This window comes from Tursiops truncatus, chromosome 8 (assembly GCF_011762595.2).
Source record: "Tursiops truncatus isolate mTurTru1 chromosome 8, mTurTru1.mat.Y, whole genome shotgun sequence".
In the NCBI taxonomy this organism is placed as follows: Eukaryota; Metazoa; Chordata; class Mammalia; order Artiodactyla; family Delphinidae; genus Tursiops; species Tursiops truncatus.
In genome coordinates this window covers 38,968,923-38,985,792 of record NC_047041.1, presented here as the reverse complement: position 1 = coordinate 38,985,792, position 16,870 = coordinate 38,968,923, and the positions used below count along the sequence as shown (strand labels likewise).

At 50.6% G+C, this 16,870-nt stretch overlaps 1 protein-coding gene across 1 annotated transcript; it reads right to left on the bottom strand.

Annotated features, from left to right (window-relative positions):
- Window positions 1–2,623: 2,623 nt before the first annotated feature.
- Window positions 2,624–16,870, bottom strand: GPR83 (G protein-coupled receptor 83). The gene is made up of 4 exons (XM_019923727.3): window positions 16,321–16,870; window positions 11,544–11,669; window positions 9,074–9,207; window positions 2,624–5,564 (listed from the first exon to the last, which is right to left on the bottom strand). The coding sequence occupies exons 1-4, from the start codon at window positions 16,684–16,686 to the stop codon at window positions 4,940–4,942; spliced, it is 1,251 nt and encodes a 416-aa protein (XP_019779286.2). The 5' UTR covers window positions 16,687–16,870; the 3' UTR covers window positions 2,624–4,939.

Genomic DNA, 16,870 nt, shown 5'->3' with positions numbered 1-16,870 from the left:
ATGCCAGGGGATCTTTGCAAAAAGTATGGCCTTTTTACTTTACTTCCTCATCTCCTCCCCCTCTCTGTGCTATAAAAGAAGTTGGCATCCAAATCCCGATAAGATGGTTATTTTGAGACTTTAGTCCCGCCATCTTTCCAAATAAAGTCGTATTCCTTGCCTCAGCATCTTGTCTCCCGATTCATTGGTCTGTTGTGCGGCGAGCAGAGAGAGCTTGGACGCGGTAACAGTTCCCATCGCCCTACATGCCAACCCCTACCCCTTCTCCACATGACGTAATCAACATCCTGAACCCTGTGTTCATGATTCTTTTGCCTTCCTCATATTGACGCTGAGCAACTTAAATTCATGACCAGTCTGAGGACAGGGTCCCTGCTAGGTTAAAAACAGGAGGCCAGGAGGAGCTGTTAACATCAAGCACTTTGTCACCATGAAGCAGCAAATAGCTTTTTCTCAGCAAGAGAGGCTCTAAAACCTGAACCCCAGGGCTTTCTCGCATTAAATATCACTGGTTATTCTTTTCCCCAAATGCCTCCAGCATTGCATGTATTGTATTTGTTCTTTCCCTAACTACGCCTTGAAAGCAGAGAGAATGGCAGGGGCGAGGCACCGGGGTGAGGGTGTGGGGAGTGTACACAGAGATGCCAAAGCAAGATGCTGACGACCTGATCCCACAGCACTGGGAGCATCTTCTACCGTCTTTGGGCAGCACTCTAGGACAAGCACGTTTCCCCAGTGGTTGCTGCAAGACCACCAGTCTTTCCTGGCCCCAGGCACTCTGGCATAGCTTCCCTAGGGCCCTGGAGGCACATCCCAACCAGCTTGGAGCAGAGGGTTTAGCCAAGTTCTGCCTGTGCTGTCTGGGGACCCTGAGGCCCTGGCCAGCTGTGAGACAGCTGTTAACCTTGGCAACCTGACATAGTTGGTCAAGCAGGGCACTGGCCACTCAGGCATCGCTAACAGCTTGTTGGGAAGACGCTTCTAGCCAGAGGTGAGCCCACAAGGCAGCATGAGATTCTACTTGTTCTAGAAGCATGGATTCACTGACCATGGAGCTGCGAGGGGCCCTGGAACCCATGTAGTCAAGCACTTCCCTAAGCATGTAACTCAAGCACTGGTTTGGGGACAGTTAACGGGTTTTACCTCCAAAAGTGCCCCATAATCGAGGAAATTCATAGAACATCAAATTAAAAACAAATTAAGGTTCTTTCCTACAAGGCTTCTCAGAACCTAATCTCAAGATTAGGTTTTGGGATCTTTACCTGAGCCTCAGTTTCCTCATCTGCAGTGTAGAAATAATAACGCTTACCTTGGAGAAATACTGAGGGAGAATGAGCTCACGGACTCAGAGACATTTAGCACAGTGTTTCACGTAGGAGATGTCAGCAAATCCTAGTTCCCCTCTTTTCTCCATCTCCTTTCATTTTCTTTCAAATGTTCCCCTAGGCACAGTAAATTCCCTACTGGGTAATTATTTAACATTGATTTCCTGGGCTCTGGAGGGCATCGGGGTAATTATGTATGCAGTGGAGGTGTTACCGAATCAGGTCTGTCTGCTCACCACTCAAAAGTCAATATGAGGGCTTCCCTGGTGGCGCAGTGGTTGAGAGTCCACCTGCCGATGCAGGGGACACGGGTTCGTGGCCCGGTCCGGGAAGATCCCACATGCCGCGGTGCGGCTGGGCCCGTAAGCCATGGCCGCTGAGCCTGCGCGTCCGGAGCCTGTGCTCCGCAACGGGAGAGGCCACAACAGTGAGAGGCCCGCGTACCGCCAAAAAAAAAAAAAAAAAGTCAATATGAGAGAGAGAGAGAGAGGGAGGGAGACAACTGTTGGTAGAAAGGAAAGATGCTTTTAATCAGAATGCCGGCAATCTGGGGAGATGGTACACTCAGTGTCCCCAGAAACCACCTCCAAAGACTCTGCTTGGCCATGAAAGATTTAAAGGGAAACAGGGAAGTAACCTCAGTTAATCATTGAGATAGGGGGTCAGAGTCGTGGACATTCCCCGCTGTGTGCGGGCTCATCAGCTCCTCCTGACCTTCCTCTAGATGTTATCTTGTTCACGAGATTACTGAAGGGGAAGCTAGGGAAGAGATCTGGTCATCTGTTAAGTACCTGTTCTTCGTTTCTACTTCTTTGATCTACAAAAAGAACCCACACGTTAGGCAAGGTACTGTGTGATCAAAAGATGTGAAAGGTGTGCTTGGGCCAGAGATGAGCAGAGCAGGCGGATGCCTGGTCTAAGAGTCAGTTACAACATAGCTTTGCTAACGTGACAAGAAAAGGGGCTTCCTGTTGAGGGCGGTTTCCTGCAAAGAGCCGCTTATAGAGGCTCCTACCCAGCTTAGCTGGTCGGACAAGGGGAGCCCAGGTCCAGGGGGGCAGAAACCCTGTGAACAGGCACGTGGTACCCACTGCACCCTGCGCGTGGGAGCGGCAGCTTCGCCTCCTCCGGAATCACCAAGGAACAGCTGGAGTCCCGGCTTAAATCACTCAGCACAGATTCATTTCACAGATTTCACAAAAGAGGGGCCTCGGCAGCCAGCTCCGTGGAAGAAGGCACTCACCAGAGGTTTTCAACCCGCTCAGTGTTTGGGCTTTTGCGCAGCTGTGAAATGTAGAGGTGAGGGCCGAGGCTCTCCACGCTCTCTTCATCTAATCCTCGTGGATCCCCATTTGAAAGGTCAGCAGCTGTGGCCTAATCACAAATCCGGGAAGCACAGGCCACACACCCACTATGTATTTTATTGAGACGGGAGCAATTTACAGTCAAGTCCTCATGACAGCACAGTGGAAAGATTCCAGTTTTACACACGTCACATTCACAAACACGAATCACTTCTGCTCTGAGGCACACAGGGAACGTGGGGTGGGGGGAGACAGGGAGCTGACAGGAGACCCAGACTTAATGAGCCATCAGTGGGGAGGGTCTTCCACCAGAGAAGAGCCTTCTCTGGGACTTGGCAGAATTTCTAGATGCCCTCAGAGAGGAAGGAACAAAGTGAAGCCTTCCCCGTGATTTCAGAGCAGGACAAATTTTCTGTAACCCTGTCGCCTGTTCTCCTTCTGGTAAGAATTTCCATGGCAGCATTAAGAGACAATACACACAGGCCTGGGAGCCACTTGGTCTGAAAAAAAAATCCACCTGGGAATCCCTATGGGCTTAAAAGGCTCTCTGTGTCCCATGAAAGTCACTTTTCTATCCACGGTTCAGAAGATTATTTTTTAAACTTTACGTCTTGAAAATTTTCAAACATCCTCGTAAACAGAGAGAATAGGACAATGAACCCCCATGGTTCCTTACAGAGAAGCAGATGATATGACCAAGTTCAGGTTCAATTAACAGGCAAGACATCTAAGTGAACCTTAGACAAACCCCTTCTCCCTGAGCCTCAGTTTCCCTCTTAGCTCCATGACCATGCTTTGCTTTCAGGATCTCTCTGGTGCTAGAAAGAAACCTCAAACCAGTGTGAGAGCGGCAGTTGTTTAGGGCTGGTGAAGGAAGCTCTCTCCTGCCTGATGCGTCTCTCTGCTGGATGACACAGTGAGTCACTCAGGGCCAGATGGAAGGTGATGAAAACACTCATTGTCTCTGGAATGAGATTTCTCTGGCAAGTTGAGTCACTAAGGACCATCACGATGCCATAGGGTTTGATAAGTGACACGTGAGAGAGTGATGTTGACAGTGAGTCGTCTTATGAGAACTGGCGTGAAGAAGCCTTATTATTCAGATGACGAGGAGGAGAAATGGCCTGACCAGACAGCTTGGGAGGATGAGATGTCTAAGCATGGGTATTTCCAGCATGTTGGAAAGCCTGCTCCCTCATCTCCTGCAAAAGCAGGGCAGTATTTCACCACCTCTTGTTCTGTGTGCTTGCAGGAGAGGAGGAATTATGCCTCCTGGATGAGTTTTATTCCCGGTTCATCACAATGGCCACCCTCCGAGGAGAGGTCCTTCAGCCGGGCCCTTGCCACCACTGGCTGCGGGACGAAGGCAGTCTGTCCGCTCTGGGACGGTGTTCCCCTTGGGCTCTTCTCACACCTCATCTTCGAAATCTTCTGGTGGACACTATTCCCAGGAGAGGGGTTCAGGAGTTCTTGGCTATGCCCAGTTTCTTGCTTACTTCTAAATGGAGAAGTGTAATTCAGTATGAAATGAAAATCATAGACACACACACACACACACACACACACACGAAAAGAAGCTGCAAAGAAAGCCACAGTATTTTGACAGAACTTATCAGAAGTTGGAGGGAGAAGGGGGTGATTTTTATTTTCTTCTTCGTGCTTCTCTGAATGTTCCAAAGTTTCCATAATAGTGTTTCTTTGTTTTAAGAAAACTCAGTAATTCCTCTTTATATTAAGGAACCCAGTCGCGGTCTTTTCTTGTCACGTGTTGGGCCGCCACAGAACCGGGACTCAGCCAGCTCCAGCGACTTCAGAAAGCGAGGCATACACACCTCCACACCGGCTCTGGTTCACTGACCTTTCACTGGCCGACGGGCCTCTCTCAAGCACAGCTGTGCATCTGGGTCAGCCACTCCGCACGTCTGACTCCAGGGTCCTTCGTGGGTGCTCAGTGGTGGGAGGGCTGTAAGGCAGCTGCCTGACAGGTGTAGGCAGTTGACCGACTCAGCCCCCATGGGGGCTGAAGCCGTCCTGGGTCCCCTGGCTCAGGGTACCAGCATGTCTCAGACAGGAGTTCACAAACACGTGTCAAGCTGGGTGCTGTCTTTTCGTTTTCCCATCTATCGGGTCAAGGAGCCTGGGCAGCGTTGCCTAGGCACTCAAACGTCCTTGGGCTTCTTCAGGAACTGCTTCCAGCATGTGAAGGGGTGGGAGGACAGGCTGTTTTCCAGGCTTTGTCCTCCCTCAGGCCCTTTCCCAGCCTCATCTGGAGACAGAGCCCTGCCCCCCGCCCCTTCCCGCTCTCCTCCTCTAGGTCACTGCCACGACAGGCTCCATGGACGACAGGTCTGTCTTCCCAGACTGCAGCTGGGAGGACGGCAGGAGGCTGTTGGCTAGTGGAGCGCTGCGGCCACTGCTTTTCTCTGTCCAGGCCACCCTGAAGGAGGGGATTGGGGAGGGTGGCCGCTCCTCCCGAGGCTTGGGCGACCTCTGGCACACGCGCAGTAATGCCTTCAGCGCGACCCTGAAGTTCTCGTTGAGCCAGCAGTAGATGAAGGGGTTGTAACAGGTGCTGCTCATGGCGATCCAGTGGAAGGCAAAGTAGAGGGCATTACTGGTGTGGATGACCTTGCTGGACAGGAGGAGGACGTAGCAGTTGAGGGGGAACCAGCAGAGGGCAAACAGGACCACCACCAGCATCAGCATCTTGATGGTTTTCTTCTTCTTGCGTCGCAGGGCCAGGTATTGCTCCGTGGTCACATCCCCAATGGTGTTGCACAACCACAGCTTCTTGGCCACACGGGCGTAGGCCACGGAGATGAGGAGGAGGGGGAGAATGTAAAGCAGGATGAACGTGGCCAAGTCCAGGTACTTCCAGAAGAGGTCGGCTGGCTCAGGGAAGTCTGGCAGGCACAGGGAGCGGACAGTGTCCTCACTGGGGGCAGGGGAGAGAGAGACAGAGAGAGAGGGAGAGGGAGAGGGATAGAGAAGGAGGGTGTGAAATCAGCGTGGAAAAGCCCCATCCCAGGAACCACTGGCCTTTCCCTCCACTGGGCTCCTGGTACATCCGTCTGTTACAGCACATGTGATGAGCAGCCTAATTATCTGATTACATTTTCAGCTCTCCCACTAGGCTGGGCGTTCTACGTAGGTAAGAAATACACCTAAATGTCCATCGACAAATGAATGGATAAAGAAGACGTGGTACATATATACAATGGAATATTACTTAGCCATAAAAAATGAAGTAATGGGCTTCCCTGGTGGCGCAGTGGTTGAGAGTCCGCCTGCGGATGCAGGGGACACAGGTTCGTGCCCTGGTACGGGAGGATCCCACATGCCGCGGAGCGGCTGGGCCCGTGAGCCATGGCTGCTGAGCCTGCGCGTCCGGAGCCTGTGCTCCGCAACGGGAGAGGCCACAGCAGTGAGAGGCCCGCGTACCGCAAAAAAAAAAAAAAAAAAAGAAATAATGCCATTTGCAGCACGGATGGACCTAGAGATGATCATACTAAGTGAAGAAAGCCAGACAGAGAAAGACAAATATCATATGATATTGCTTTACACGTAGAATCTAAAAAAAAAGATACAAACGAACTTATATACAAAATAGAAATAGACCCGCAGACATAGAAAACGAACTTATGGTTACCAAAGGGGAAAGGTTGGGGGGGAGGGATAAACTGGGAGTTTGGGATTAATATATACACACTACAATATATAAAATAGATAATCAACAGGAATCTGAAAAAGAATTTATATATATATATACACACACACACATTCATATATATATATATATATATATATATATATATATATAACTGAATCACTTTGCTGTACACCTGAAACTAACACAACATTGTAAATCAACTGTACTTCAATTTTTAAAAAAGAGAAATACACCTAGATCACTCTGTGTCCTCTTTACTTTGTATTATTCCTAGCCCAGAATTGACACCCAATAAATATTTGTTCAATGAATGAATGCAACACTGGTGTTCCTAGTCTTAGAATTAACTCATCCTGGGAGCATGATGGATTCAGGAAATCTTGGAATTTCCCATTGTACTACCTACTCCCATTCCAGAGGGGATCCAAGGAATGGGGCAAAGAAATGCATCTTGAGAATGTGAGTGGCAATGCCTGAACTCATACACCTTCAGCCACTCAGACAAAAAGTACTTATTTTCTATGGAATGTACCCAGTCCTCTTGAAATTTTTTAGGGACATCTGTGTATGTTGGAAAACCCAGAGCTGGTGGGTTAAGAATATGCAGATTATCATTTGCTGAATGAGGTGGCAGGGAGCTCCCTCAGCAGCTTCCTTCCACTTTGGGGAAGCGAAAACCCAGGGGCTGTTTTGATTGAAGGCGCAGTTTCAATACACTCACACAAAGGAAGTCACAAGACTATTTCTTACATCCCAGCATGGGGGCACTATGAGCCAGGAGAAGGGCAGTCCTCCCTCCCAGGTCACAGGTGAGCAGAAGAGAGAGACCAGGGTGGCAAACACCTGTTACTTATAAGGTGGTTGGGGCAGAGGTCACTAATTTTTCACACGTGGTCATTTTAAAAGATGCCCCGATGGGCTTCCCTGGTGGCGCAGTGGTTGAGAATCCGCCTGCCAATGCAGGGGACACAGGTTCGAGCCCTGGTCTGGGAAGATCCCACATGCCGCGGAGCAACTAAGCCCGAGCGCCACAACTACTGAGCCTGCGCTCTAGAGTCTGCGAGTCACAACTACTGAGTCCGCGTGCCACAACTACTGAAGCCTGCGTGCCTAGAGCCCGTGTTCCACAACAAGAGAAGCCACCTCAATGAGAAGCCCGCGCACCACAACGAAGACCCAATGCAGCCAAATAAATAAATAAATAAAAATAATTTTAAAAAAAAAAGATGCCCCGGGAAAAGCAAGGCGGGGACTTGTGGCAGGAATCCTAAGCTCCGGTCTTTATCTAAATGTCCAGACTCTGGGTGCGAGCAGGGTTTTCGTACTGTAACATCTCTGAGCAGCAACTCAAAATTGCTACTTTTTTTTCCATCATACCGTGTAGCTTGTTGATGTTGTAATAGGTGCAGCTGGCCATCACTAGTGAAAGAAAGAAAACTCTCTTCGCTTTTGTTAGCAGAAAAAAGAAATAGCCTTCCATATATGAAGGCAGTTGGGGAGTCTGAGTGCTGGGAAGGGGTGGGTATGTGATTCATTCGATAGCCTAGAATTCGGGGACAGAGACTTTATAAATTAGTTGAAATTGGCCTTCAGACCTTGTTCTCTGGATCCCGCTATGTCACAGGAGTGTACGTAAACGTATGTCTCAGGTGAGGCAGCACATGGTAAGACCTGCCGGCAGTGCACCCCCTAGATCCCCTTTACTGGTCTGGAGCACCAGGCCCCCCAGCTCCGGCCCACCCGACAAGACACAGCTGTCAGCCGTGATCTTCTAGGGACCTAGGACTACCCGAAGGCCACTGGAGATACTTTCCACAGATCCATTACGAGCCAGAAGTGGCCACGTATCTCCATTTCCCCCAGGAAGGCCTGGAATACAAAAGCCCAGCCCCCTTGGCTCAAAGCAGGCAAACTCTGTGTTAGCAGTCTGCTCCAGAGCTCCCCCTGCAAACCACACCCTCCCTTGGTCTCTCCCCACTTGCTGTCCAGCTTCTCCACTGCCTTACCCATTACCCCGGGAGCACTTTCTTAAAATTGCCAGGCACATGTACCTTCCTTTATCTCAGGATCTGTTTCTATGGAACTTCAGCTGAAACAACAATGAAGTGATGAAGATCACTCTAAGCTCATTCATTCATTCAGTAACTACGTACAGAGAGCTCGTGATGTGAGACAGTAATATAGACGCTAGGGACACCAAGATGGCAAAATCAGAAATGGCGCCAGCTCCCCCCAACCTCCCAGTCTAACAGGGGAGATCACCTTTAACTGACTGGCAGCACGCACGAGTGTTTAAGTTTCAAGACACTGAGTGCTTTCCATTCTGTGAGAGCACAGGACAAAGCATGTGATAGAAGGGAGGTAGTGGGGAGGGGGGTAGAGCATCCTGCCTGAGACACTTAGAGATATACATGTTTGTAGGTTGTGGGAGAGAATTTAAACCTCACCGTTTTAAACAGGGCCTGGGTGATTCTGAATCTCAGTCTGGGTTAGTACCTGTCCTCAGTGGCAGAAGCTGATTGCTATCGCCTTGACCTTACAGACAAAGGGACAGAGACTAAAGAGGAAGCTAAAAGTGTTGCGAGGAAAAGATGAGAAAAAGCAGAAAAAGTGCAGAGGATACGCATGGGCCTGGAAGCAACAGGATGGGAAGAAGACAGAGAGAACAGCTCAGCGCAGCAGGTACTGGTAACTCTGAGATTCAGAGGGGGCTCAGATTTCCCTCTGTCAAGGTTCCCTGGATCCCCGGGCTGCTCCCCACTAGTTCGTCTCACCTGTACTTGAAGGTAAATAATTTCTGGCAGATAGCGTGTGGAAGTGAAAAGAACGTCGCCATGGTCCAGATGACTGCGATGTAGATGACACCTTTTGTGATTGAGATCCGGGGTTTTAACGGATGCATGATGACCTGGAAGACAAGCAAACTGGGCATCACTGGCTGAAGACAGTTTGAAGCAACTAAGAAATACAGACGATGCAGCTCACTTGTCACAATGAGGCAGGTAGGTCCTACTTAGAGTCAAGCACCCCTTAACTCATTATCGAGCCCCTGAGCTGCACCACCACACCGTCCAGCCCACATGGGTACAGCGAGTGTGTCATCTGGACTCAGAGACTCCAGGCAGTTCAAATGCCCCTTGCAGGACTTCCCTGGTGGTGCAGTGGTTAAGAATCCACCTGCCAATGCAGGGGATGTGGGTTTGAGCCCTGGTCTGGGAAGATCCCACGTGCCGCGGAGCAACGAAGCCCATGCGCCACAACTACTGAGCCTGCACTCTAGAGCCTGCGAGCCACAACTACTGAGCCCACGTGCTGCAACTACTGAAGTCCGCGTAACTAGAGCCCGTGTACCGCAACGAAGAGAAGCCCCCGCTCACCGCAACTAGAGAAAGGCCACGCACAGCAAGGAAGACCCAACGCAGCCAAAAATAAATTAATTAATTAATTTTTTAAAAATGCCTCTTGCAGGTCATGCATGGCAGAAGCTGGGTGCAGTGAGAGGATGGGGGAGCGGTGAAGGGGGAGGTCTGTTCCCATGACACCCACAGCGAGGCTGGCACAGGAGCAGCCGTGGCACCTCAGGATCTCATCTCATCTGCCCATGATTCCAGATCCTTTAAGTTACAAAGGGCTCCGAGGGGTCTGAAGGCGACACAGGTCAGGAGGAGACTCTCACCACTTATCATGGGAAGCTGCATTGCCCTTTATTTGGGGGTTCACCACATTGTCTCTGAAAGCCATTTCTAAAATTGCAGTGGGGCAATTTCAGGTTTCCCAAGCCCCAGATTAAACCATTGTTAGAGGCTTTGGGCTGAAAAGCATCTTGGAATTGATTGCTACTGTATGCCGATCAATTCTCCTAAAAGGTTTAAATAAAGACTTGGGAGTTTAACAGCATCCTCATTTTAAGATTAGAATCATTATTCCTCTTTTTTTAAATTGAAGTATAGTTGACGTATAATGTATAAATTTCAGGTGTACAATATAGTGATTCACAATTTTAAAGGTTATACTCTATTTATAGTTATAAAATATTGGCTATATTCCCCATGTTGGACAACATATCCTTGTAGCTTATTTTATAATAAGCTATAGTTTGTACCTCTTAATCTCCTACCCCTATATTGCCCCTCCCCCATTCCCTCCCCACTAGTAACCACTGGTTTGTTCCCTGTATCTGCGGGTCTCCTTCTTTTTTGTGATATTCACTAGTCTGCTGTATTTTTTTAGATTCCACATATAAGTGGTAGCACACAGTATTTGTCTTTCTCCGGCTGATTTATTTCACTTAGTATAATGCCTTCCAAATCCATCCATGGCAAAATTTCATTCTTTTTTATGGCTGAGTAGTATTCCATTATACATATATACATCTTCTTTATCTATTCATCTGTTGATGAACACTTTTAGCTTGCAAGATTAGAATCATTATTTCTTGAAAAAGCCATTTGGGGATAGGTGAGTCGGGTCAGAAAGAGAGGTCATAAAGAGCTACCATTGTCTCAGGATGCCATCCCAGGACACACTGGACATTCTGCTGTGTCCTCCCAAAGTCTTCTCCCAATTTTTTAAGGTTTTATGGGAGGAATGGACTAGGCTTTAGAAGCTGCCCAGCACATCTCCATTCTGGACTTTGCCATCCTTGCCCCTCACACGCCATTGTGGTTCACGTTGATAAAGGGAGTAGAAGCCTCAGTCAGAGGCCATGGGCGCCCTCAGGTCCTTTCCAGCTCCCCTCACCATATCGACCCATGTGAATCCGATGGAGCAGGACAGTGAGCTGGGACTCCCTACCCTACACGACACCTGCGCCTGCCACCTGCCCGTCCCCCTCCAGCCTGTTTATCTCTTCAACAACCTGGGTCCAGAAATATCCATCTCATATCCCAGCCAGGAGCCTTGCCTCGGACCTGCATTTGCCACTCTCTTTTCATCTGTGATTTTCCAGATCTGCTTTTCAATCCCCCCAAAACAAACCCGTTCATTTCTGACACACAAAATGCCAGCAGCGAGTCTTCACTGGAGCAACAAACGTGGAATAATGTTTTGCAGCCCGTAGCACAAAGGGAGCTATATGCCTATTTTAGCCCCACTTTAGGGGCTATATGCCTAATTTAATGCTCATAGCGGTCAATAAGAAGACAAATATGCTCACTGAAACATGGGCTAAAACACTGCCTTTAGCCCCCTAGAGAGCAAAGCCGGGGAGGGAAGGACAGGGCATCGGGGGGTGGGTGCCCTCACCTGGTGGCGGTCCACGGCGATGGCTGTCAGCGTCAGGGCTGAGACGTGCAGGGAACAGTACTGGGCGAAGCGGCTGACGTGGCACATGCCTTTCCCGAACACCCACGTGCTGTTCACAAAGCGGACCTGGAGACGAGCCCACAAAAGTCAGGAGACAGACAGGCCTTGCCACTGACCCTCACTCCCTGTGGTCTCTGAGGAGCATCCCACAGGAGCCTTCTCCCCCTCCTCCTTCTTCCTCTGCGCTGCTGGACTGTGGGTCACGCGTGCTTATCTCCAGCATGACTCATTCTCTATCATTCAGTTCAACAAACCCTGACCCTGCTGTTATGGCTGGGCCCTGTTCAGTGCCAGGACAGCGTGGGAAGGACATGGGCTCTGGAGTTAGATTTCCCACCTCTAATCTTTTCTGGCTGTGTGACCTTTGGCAAGGTAGGTAACCTCTCTGAACCTCAGTTTACTCATTTACAAAAAAAAAAAAAAAGGCTTAAAAATCTCTACCTTGTATCTTATTGTAGGGATCAACTTAAAAAAAAAATGGCTACAGGGACTTCCCTGGTGGCGCAGTGGTCAAGAATCCGCCTGCCAATGCAGGGGACACGAGTTCGAGCCCTGGTCCCGGAAGATCCCACATGCCGCGGAGCAACTAAGCCTGTGTGCCACAACTACTGAGCCTGCACTCTAGAGCCGGTGCTGTGCAACAGAGAAGCCACTGCATTGAGAAGCCTGCGCACAGCAACAAAGAGTAGCCCCCGCTCACCGCCAACTAGAGAAAGCCTGCGCGCAGCAACGAAGACCCAACGCAGCCAAAAGACAACAAAACAAAACAAAACAAAAACTACTTAATAAAAAATAAGTAAATTAAAAATTAAAAAATGAAATAACTTTAAAAAGGCTACAAAGTGTGGAACGCGTCTGGCAGATTGCTAGAAAGATATGATTAGAAATAGCATTTTTATGGTAATAGTAAAATTCATTTTAGGCTCATATGAGTTCAGACTCATGGAGGAGACACATCTGAAGAGTCACAACACAGCACGTGGGCTGTGCTCTGGAACCCTAGCTAAGCAGGCCTGCAACACGTCATCTGGAAAGGAGTCCCAGGCGCCTGCAGAGCTGGGAGCAGGGACCAGGGTCTGGGCAGGGAGAGAAGACAAGCTCCCAGGGCATGTGGGGTCCAGGGAGCAGACTTAGGCCTCGCCCCACATCCTCCATGGCTATTTGCTCACTCACTCAGCTCCTGAGCTCCCGTGAGTAATGCCCCACGCCCAAGAGAGATCAGGCCTTGATTCTGATCAAGAAGCTTCCAATGTGGGCAGAGGAGGACTCGGGTATCTCAGATGCAAGACAGAAAGTAGTCAGTGCCCTACAGAAGGCCCAGACAAAGGGCCACCGGGTGGGGTGGGAGTGTGCTGAGGCAGAGAGAACGAGAGAAGACACCGAAAGAAATAGAGCAGGTCAGCTCGAGAGGAAGACTATTGCGTAGCGATTTACAGCAGAGTATTTGCTAGTGATAGCTGCCACCTTGGGCAAGGCACTTAGGCCCAATGAGCCTCATTTTCCTCATCTGTAAAATGGGGCTAACCCTTGTTCACATGATTGTTATGACACTCAAACACATGTAAGGCAGATAACACGGGTAAAGCAGGTACGACAGTGCCTAGTACATAGCAAGTACTTAACATTATTAACTGCATTATTATAACATACTAGACATTTGAGATGAACGTTAAAGAATAGGTAGGATTTGCCCATGGGGAGATAAGAACAAAGGGCTTGGCACTAGGTCAGAAATCCCAGGACCTGTTTGGGGAACAAGGGTTGGGACTGTTTGGCTGGAATGTGTGGATGAGAGTCACGAGGGACAAGTCTGGTCTGATCATGACCCTGGGACAGCAGACCGTGGACACTACTCTCTCTGGAATAGGCAGGGCGGAGCGGCCCAGAAACATGACAGAACAGGAAATCCTTAGCTACTCCTACTTCTCGCCTCCCACAATCAATGAATCACCAAAGCCGACCAGTGCTACCTCGAAGGGTTTCCAAATCCATCCCCTCTCTTCTTCAGTCCCAAGGCCGTGGCCCGAGTGGAATCCCCCATCATCTCTCACCTGGACCATGATAGCCTCCAGACGGCTTTCCTTGTCCTCTAGTCTGTCCCCCTGTAATTCAGCCTTCACGCTGCTGACAGCATTTTCTTAATCAAAAATCAGACGCCTGCTTAGAATCATCATGGCCTTCAAGAGACAGCCAGATGCCTTACGAGCGCCCAGCCCCGCTCGCAGCCCTGCCCCAGCCTTCCCTTCCGGCCACCTCTGCTTCCCCCTGCCCTGCTGCCTCCTCCGCTGGCCTTCTTGCCTCCACTGCTCCAGCTACAGTGAACCGCTCAGCGTTCCCTCAACACACCGTGAACCTGGACACCCTTGCCTTTGTTCGCCCGGATCCCTCTGTCTGCAATGAACGTTCATCTAGGCCTGGGAAATGCCTACTTATCCTGGCCCCTTCGAAATGCCACGTGCCCTGAAAAGTCTCCTTTGACCCTCTTGTGGGACTCTTGCAGGTCAAAGTAAATGATCACCTTCTCCAGGCTCCACCACATTCTGTGTACGGCTCTGCCGTGGGAGTTGTGAATAACTGTTTGCTTTTCTCTCAATGACCAGACCTGGACTTCATGCCGACGTAGAGTGTAAAGTGGACAGAAAGGGAGACCAGGGAGGAAGGATATCGTCACCAACCAGCCCAAGGGCAGGACATGTTACCCCTTCAAGGAGCCTGGCTGAGGGCTTAGAAGACCCGCCCCTGGTTGCAAGAGCCTTGGAAGCTCTGACAGGAATTTGGATTGGGGTGGTTGCACGGGTCAGGTTGAAGGCCAAGCTGCTTTGGATCAACCGGGAGCGGGGTCTGGGTTCTCAGGACGCTGACATCTCCTCTCTTGCAGGACATCCTCCGGGTAGGGGCTGTCAGCTCTCAGCCGCAGCCTGGCCTCCCTCCCCACCTGCCCTGTGTCTGCCGCAGATCCAGCCATGCATCCTGTTCTGGGCAGCAGCATAGGGCCATGCCCTGGGCCTTCCCAGTTCCCATCCTGGGTGGCCCAGTCCAACCCCAGCACTGCAGATTGTCAAGTCAGAAGCCAAGGGGGATCCAGGAGGAGACAGAGATGCATTGTCCTGTACTTTAAGGCAGCAGGGGGAGAGCGTGTGTGTATGGGGGGGGGGGCGGGGGGGTATCTGGAAGTCCCTTCGTCCTTGGCTAGTCAGAACATCCTGAGTGACCAGGAATCTGTTAAATGTAGGCAGGAAGGAGAGCAGGAGAAGTCCATGGTTTGGATTAGTGGTCCAAGGGTGCCCTGCCTGCTAGGTCCCAGGTGAGTGGCTTAGTGGACAGACCTCTGGCTGCACTTGAGACAGGGGAAGTAATTCTCATCCTGGTTCTGCCAATTACTAGCCAAATGACCTTGGACAAGGCATTGAACCTCTCTGTGCCCTAGTTTCCTTATCTGCAAAATGTGAGTGAAGTTCTCATAAGTGAGGACGAGAGAAAATGTAGTTTTTAAACATAAGGGTTGGAAGGACATTCATGGGTGGATAGGCTTGTGGGAGTTCACCCTCTTCTTTTTGCTTGTCTGTTATTTCTGGCCAAGTGTGTGGTGTGTGTGTGTAAGAAAGAGAAAGAGAGAGAGAGAAAGAGATATGAACAGATATGGTTTGGTAATAACTCAAGTATCAAAAAGACTATTCCAGAAATTGGAAAAATGTAACTCATGCTGCAGAAATACAAGGTGTAACTGTCACGATGATTACTTGGTCATAGCCCTCCCAGTCTCAAGCATCCATGAGTATCACAGTCCCAAGTCACGGAGGGAGAGAAGTGACACCCCTAAGGCCCAGCAGTCAGGGCTCGGTGGAGGTCATGGGAGCGAGAAGGGGGGCTCACCCACCACCCCTGTGCGAATGCCCCCAGCTCTGGGGCCCAAGCCCACCTAACCCTCATCTCTTCCACAACACAGTCTTCACACACAGACTTTGCCGTCAAACCACAGAAAGCAAATGCAATTTAAATAAGTGGTTTAGGAAAATTCACTCATGGTTCCATTAACAACTAGCAACGGTTTGATATTTCAGCTTGGTGCAAAGCAGCATCCCATGCTGGGGCATTTAATGGGCTGTACTCCGGCTGGGAGGCGGGGTGGCGGGGGGTAATTGACCTAACAATCTATGCTGGAATTTCAAGGGGCTTCGATTTACTGCACCGTCGTCAAGCAGATTCATGCTCAGTGACACTGAATAGGAAACGGTCATTTGTTCACAGCTGGCTGCAGACACTCGATTCATTGACCCCAATGCCATGAGCTGCAGAAGCGCTGGCTTAGAAGATGATGAGAGACAGAGACAGAGAAAGACAGAGTCGCAGAGAGGAAAAAAAAGATGAAGACACCGAGAGAGAGAAGAGAGACAGACCCCCGAGAGACAGACAGGCAGAAAGACAAACAAAGAATGACAGAGACAGACACACTAAGAGACAGACCAACAGAGGAGAGTGTTGAGAGATGAGAAATGAGAGATGAGAGGGCAAGAGAGAGGAGACTAAGAAAGATGAAGACAGGAAGACAGGCAGAAGAGGGGGACCGGCAGGGAAATGAGGAGAGAAATCGGGCGGAGAGAGGGAGAGGGACGCAGAGAGAGACAGAAACGGAAATAAGAGAGACATCGAGACAGCAAGAGAGAGGAGGACAGAGAGAGGAGAGAGCGGAGCGCCAGCCCAGCCCTCGCGGTCTCACCAAAGTGAAGGGGGTGTTGAGGAGCGTGATCATTATGTCGGCGACGGCCAGGTTGACGATGAAGAGGCTGGTGGCCGAGTGCATCCGCTGGTTCTTGAAGATGACATGACAGACCAGGACGTTGCCAAAGAGAGAGAAGATGATGATGAAGGAGTAAGCCGTGATGAGCAGGGCTTTCACCGTGGGGTTCTGGGACTCGGCTCCGTAGCGCCTCCGGCCCACGAAGTTCTGCCAGTCGGAGAAGGTATAGTTGTTCCAGGAGAAGAAGTGCGAGGCGTTGGGCCCCACCAGGGCCGCCTCCGGGCTCTGCTCGTCCGCGGCTCGCGCCACTGCGAGGAGGAAGAGCAGCACGCACCAAGGGATCATCTTTGCAGAAGCCTCCGCGCCCGGGACGGGACGGGGCGGGCGGGACGTCCCGCCAGGCCGCGCACGTGCGCTCGGGCGCGGGGAGAGGAGCGCGCGGGGCTGTGTGCGCAGGGACTCCCGGCCTCGCAGCGCCCGGCCGGCGCCCACTCCCCGCCGGCCTCTCGCCCGCGATCGGCGCGCTCCG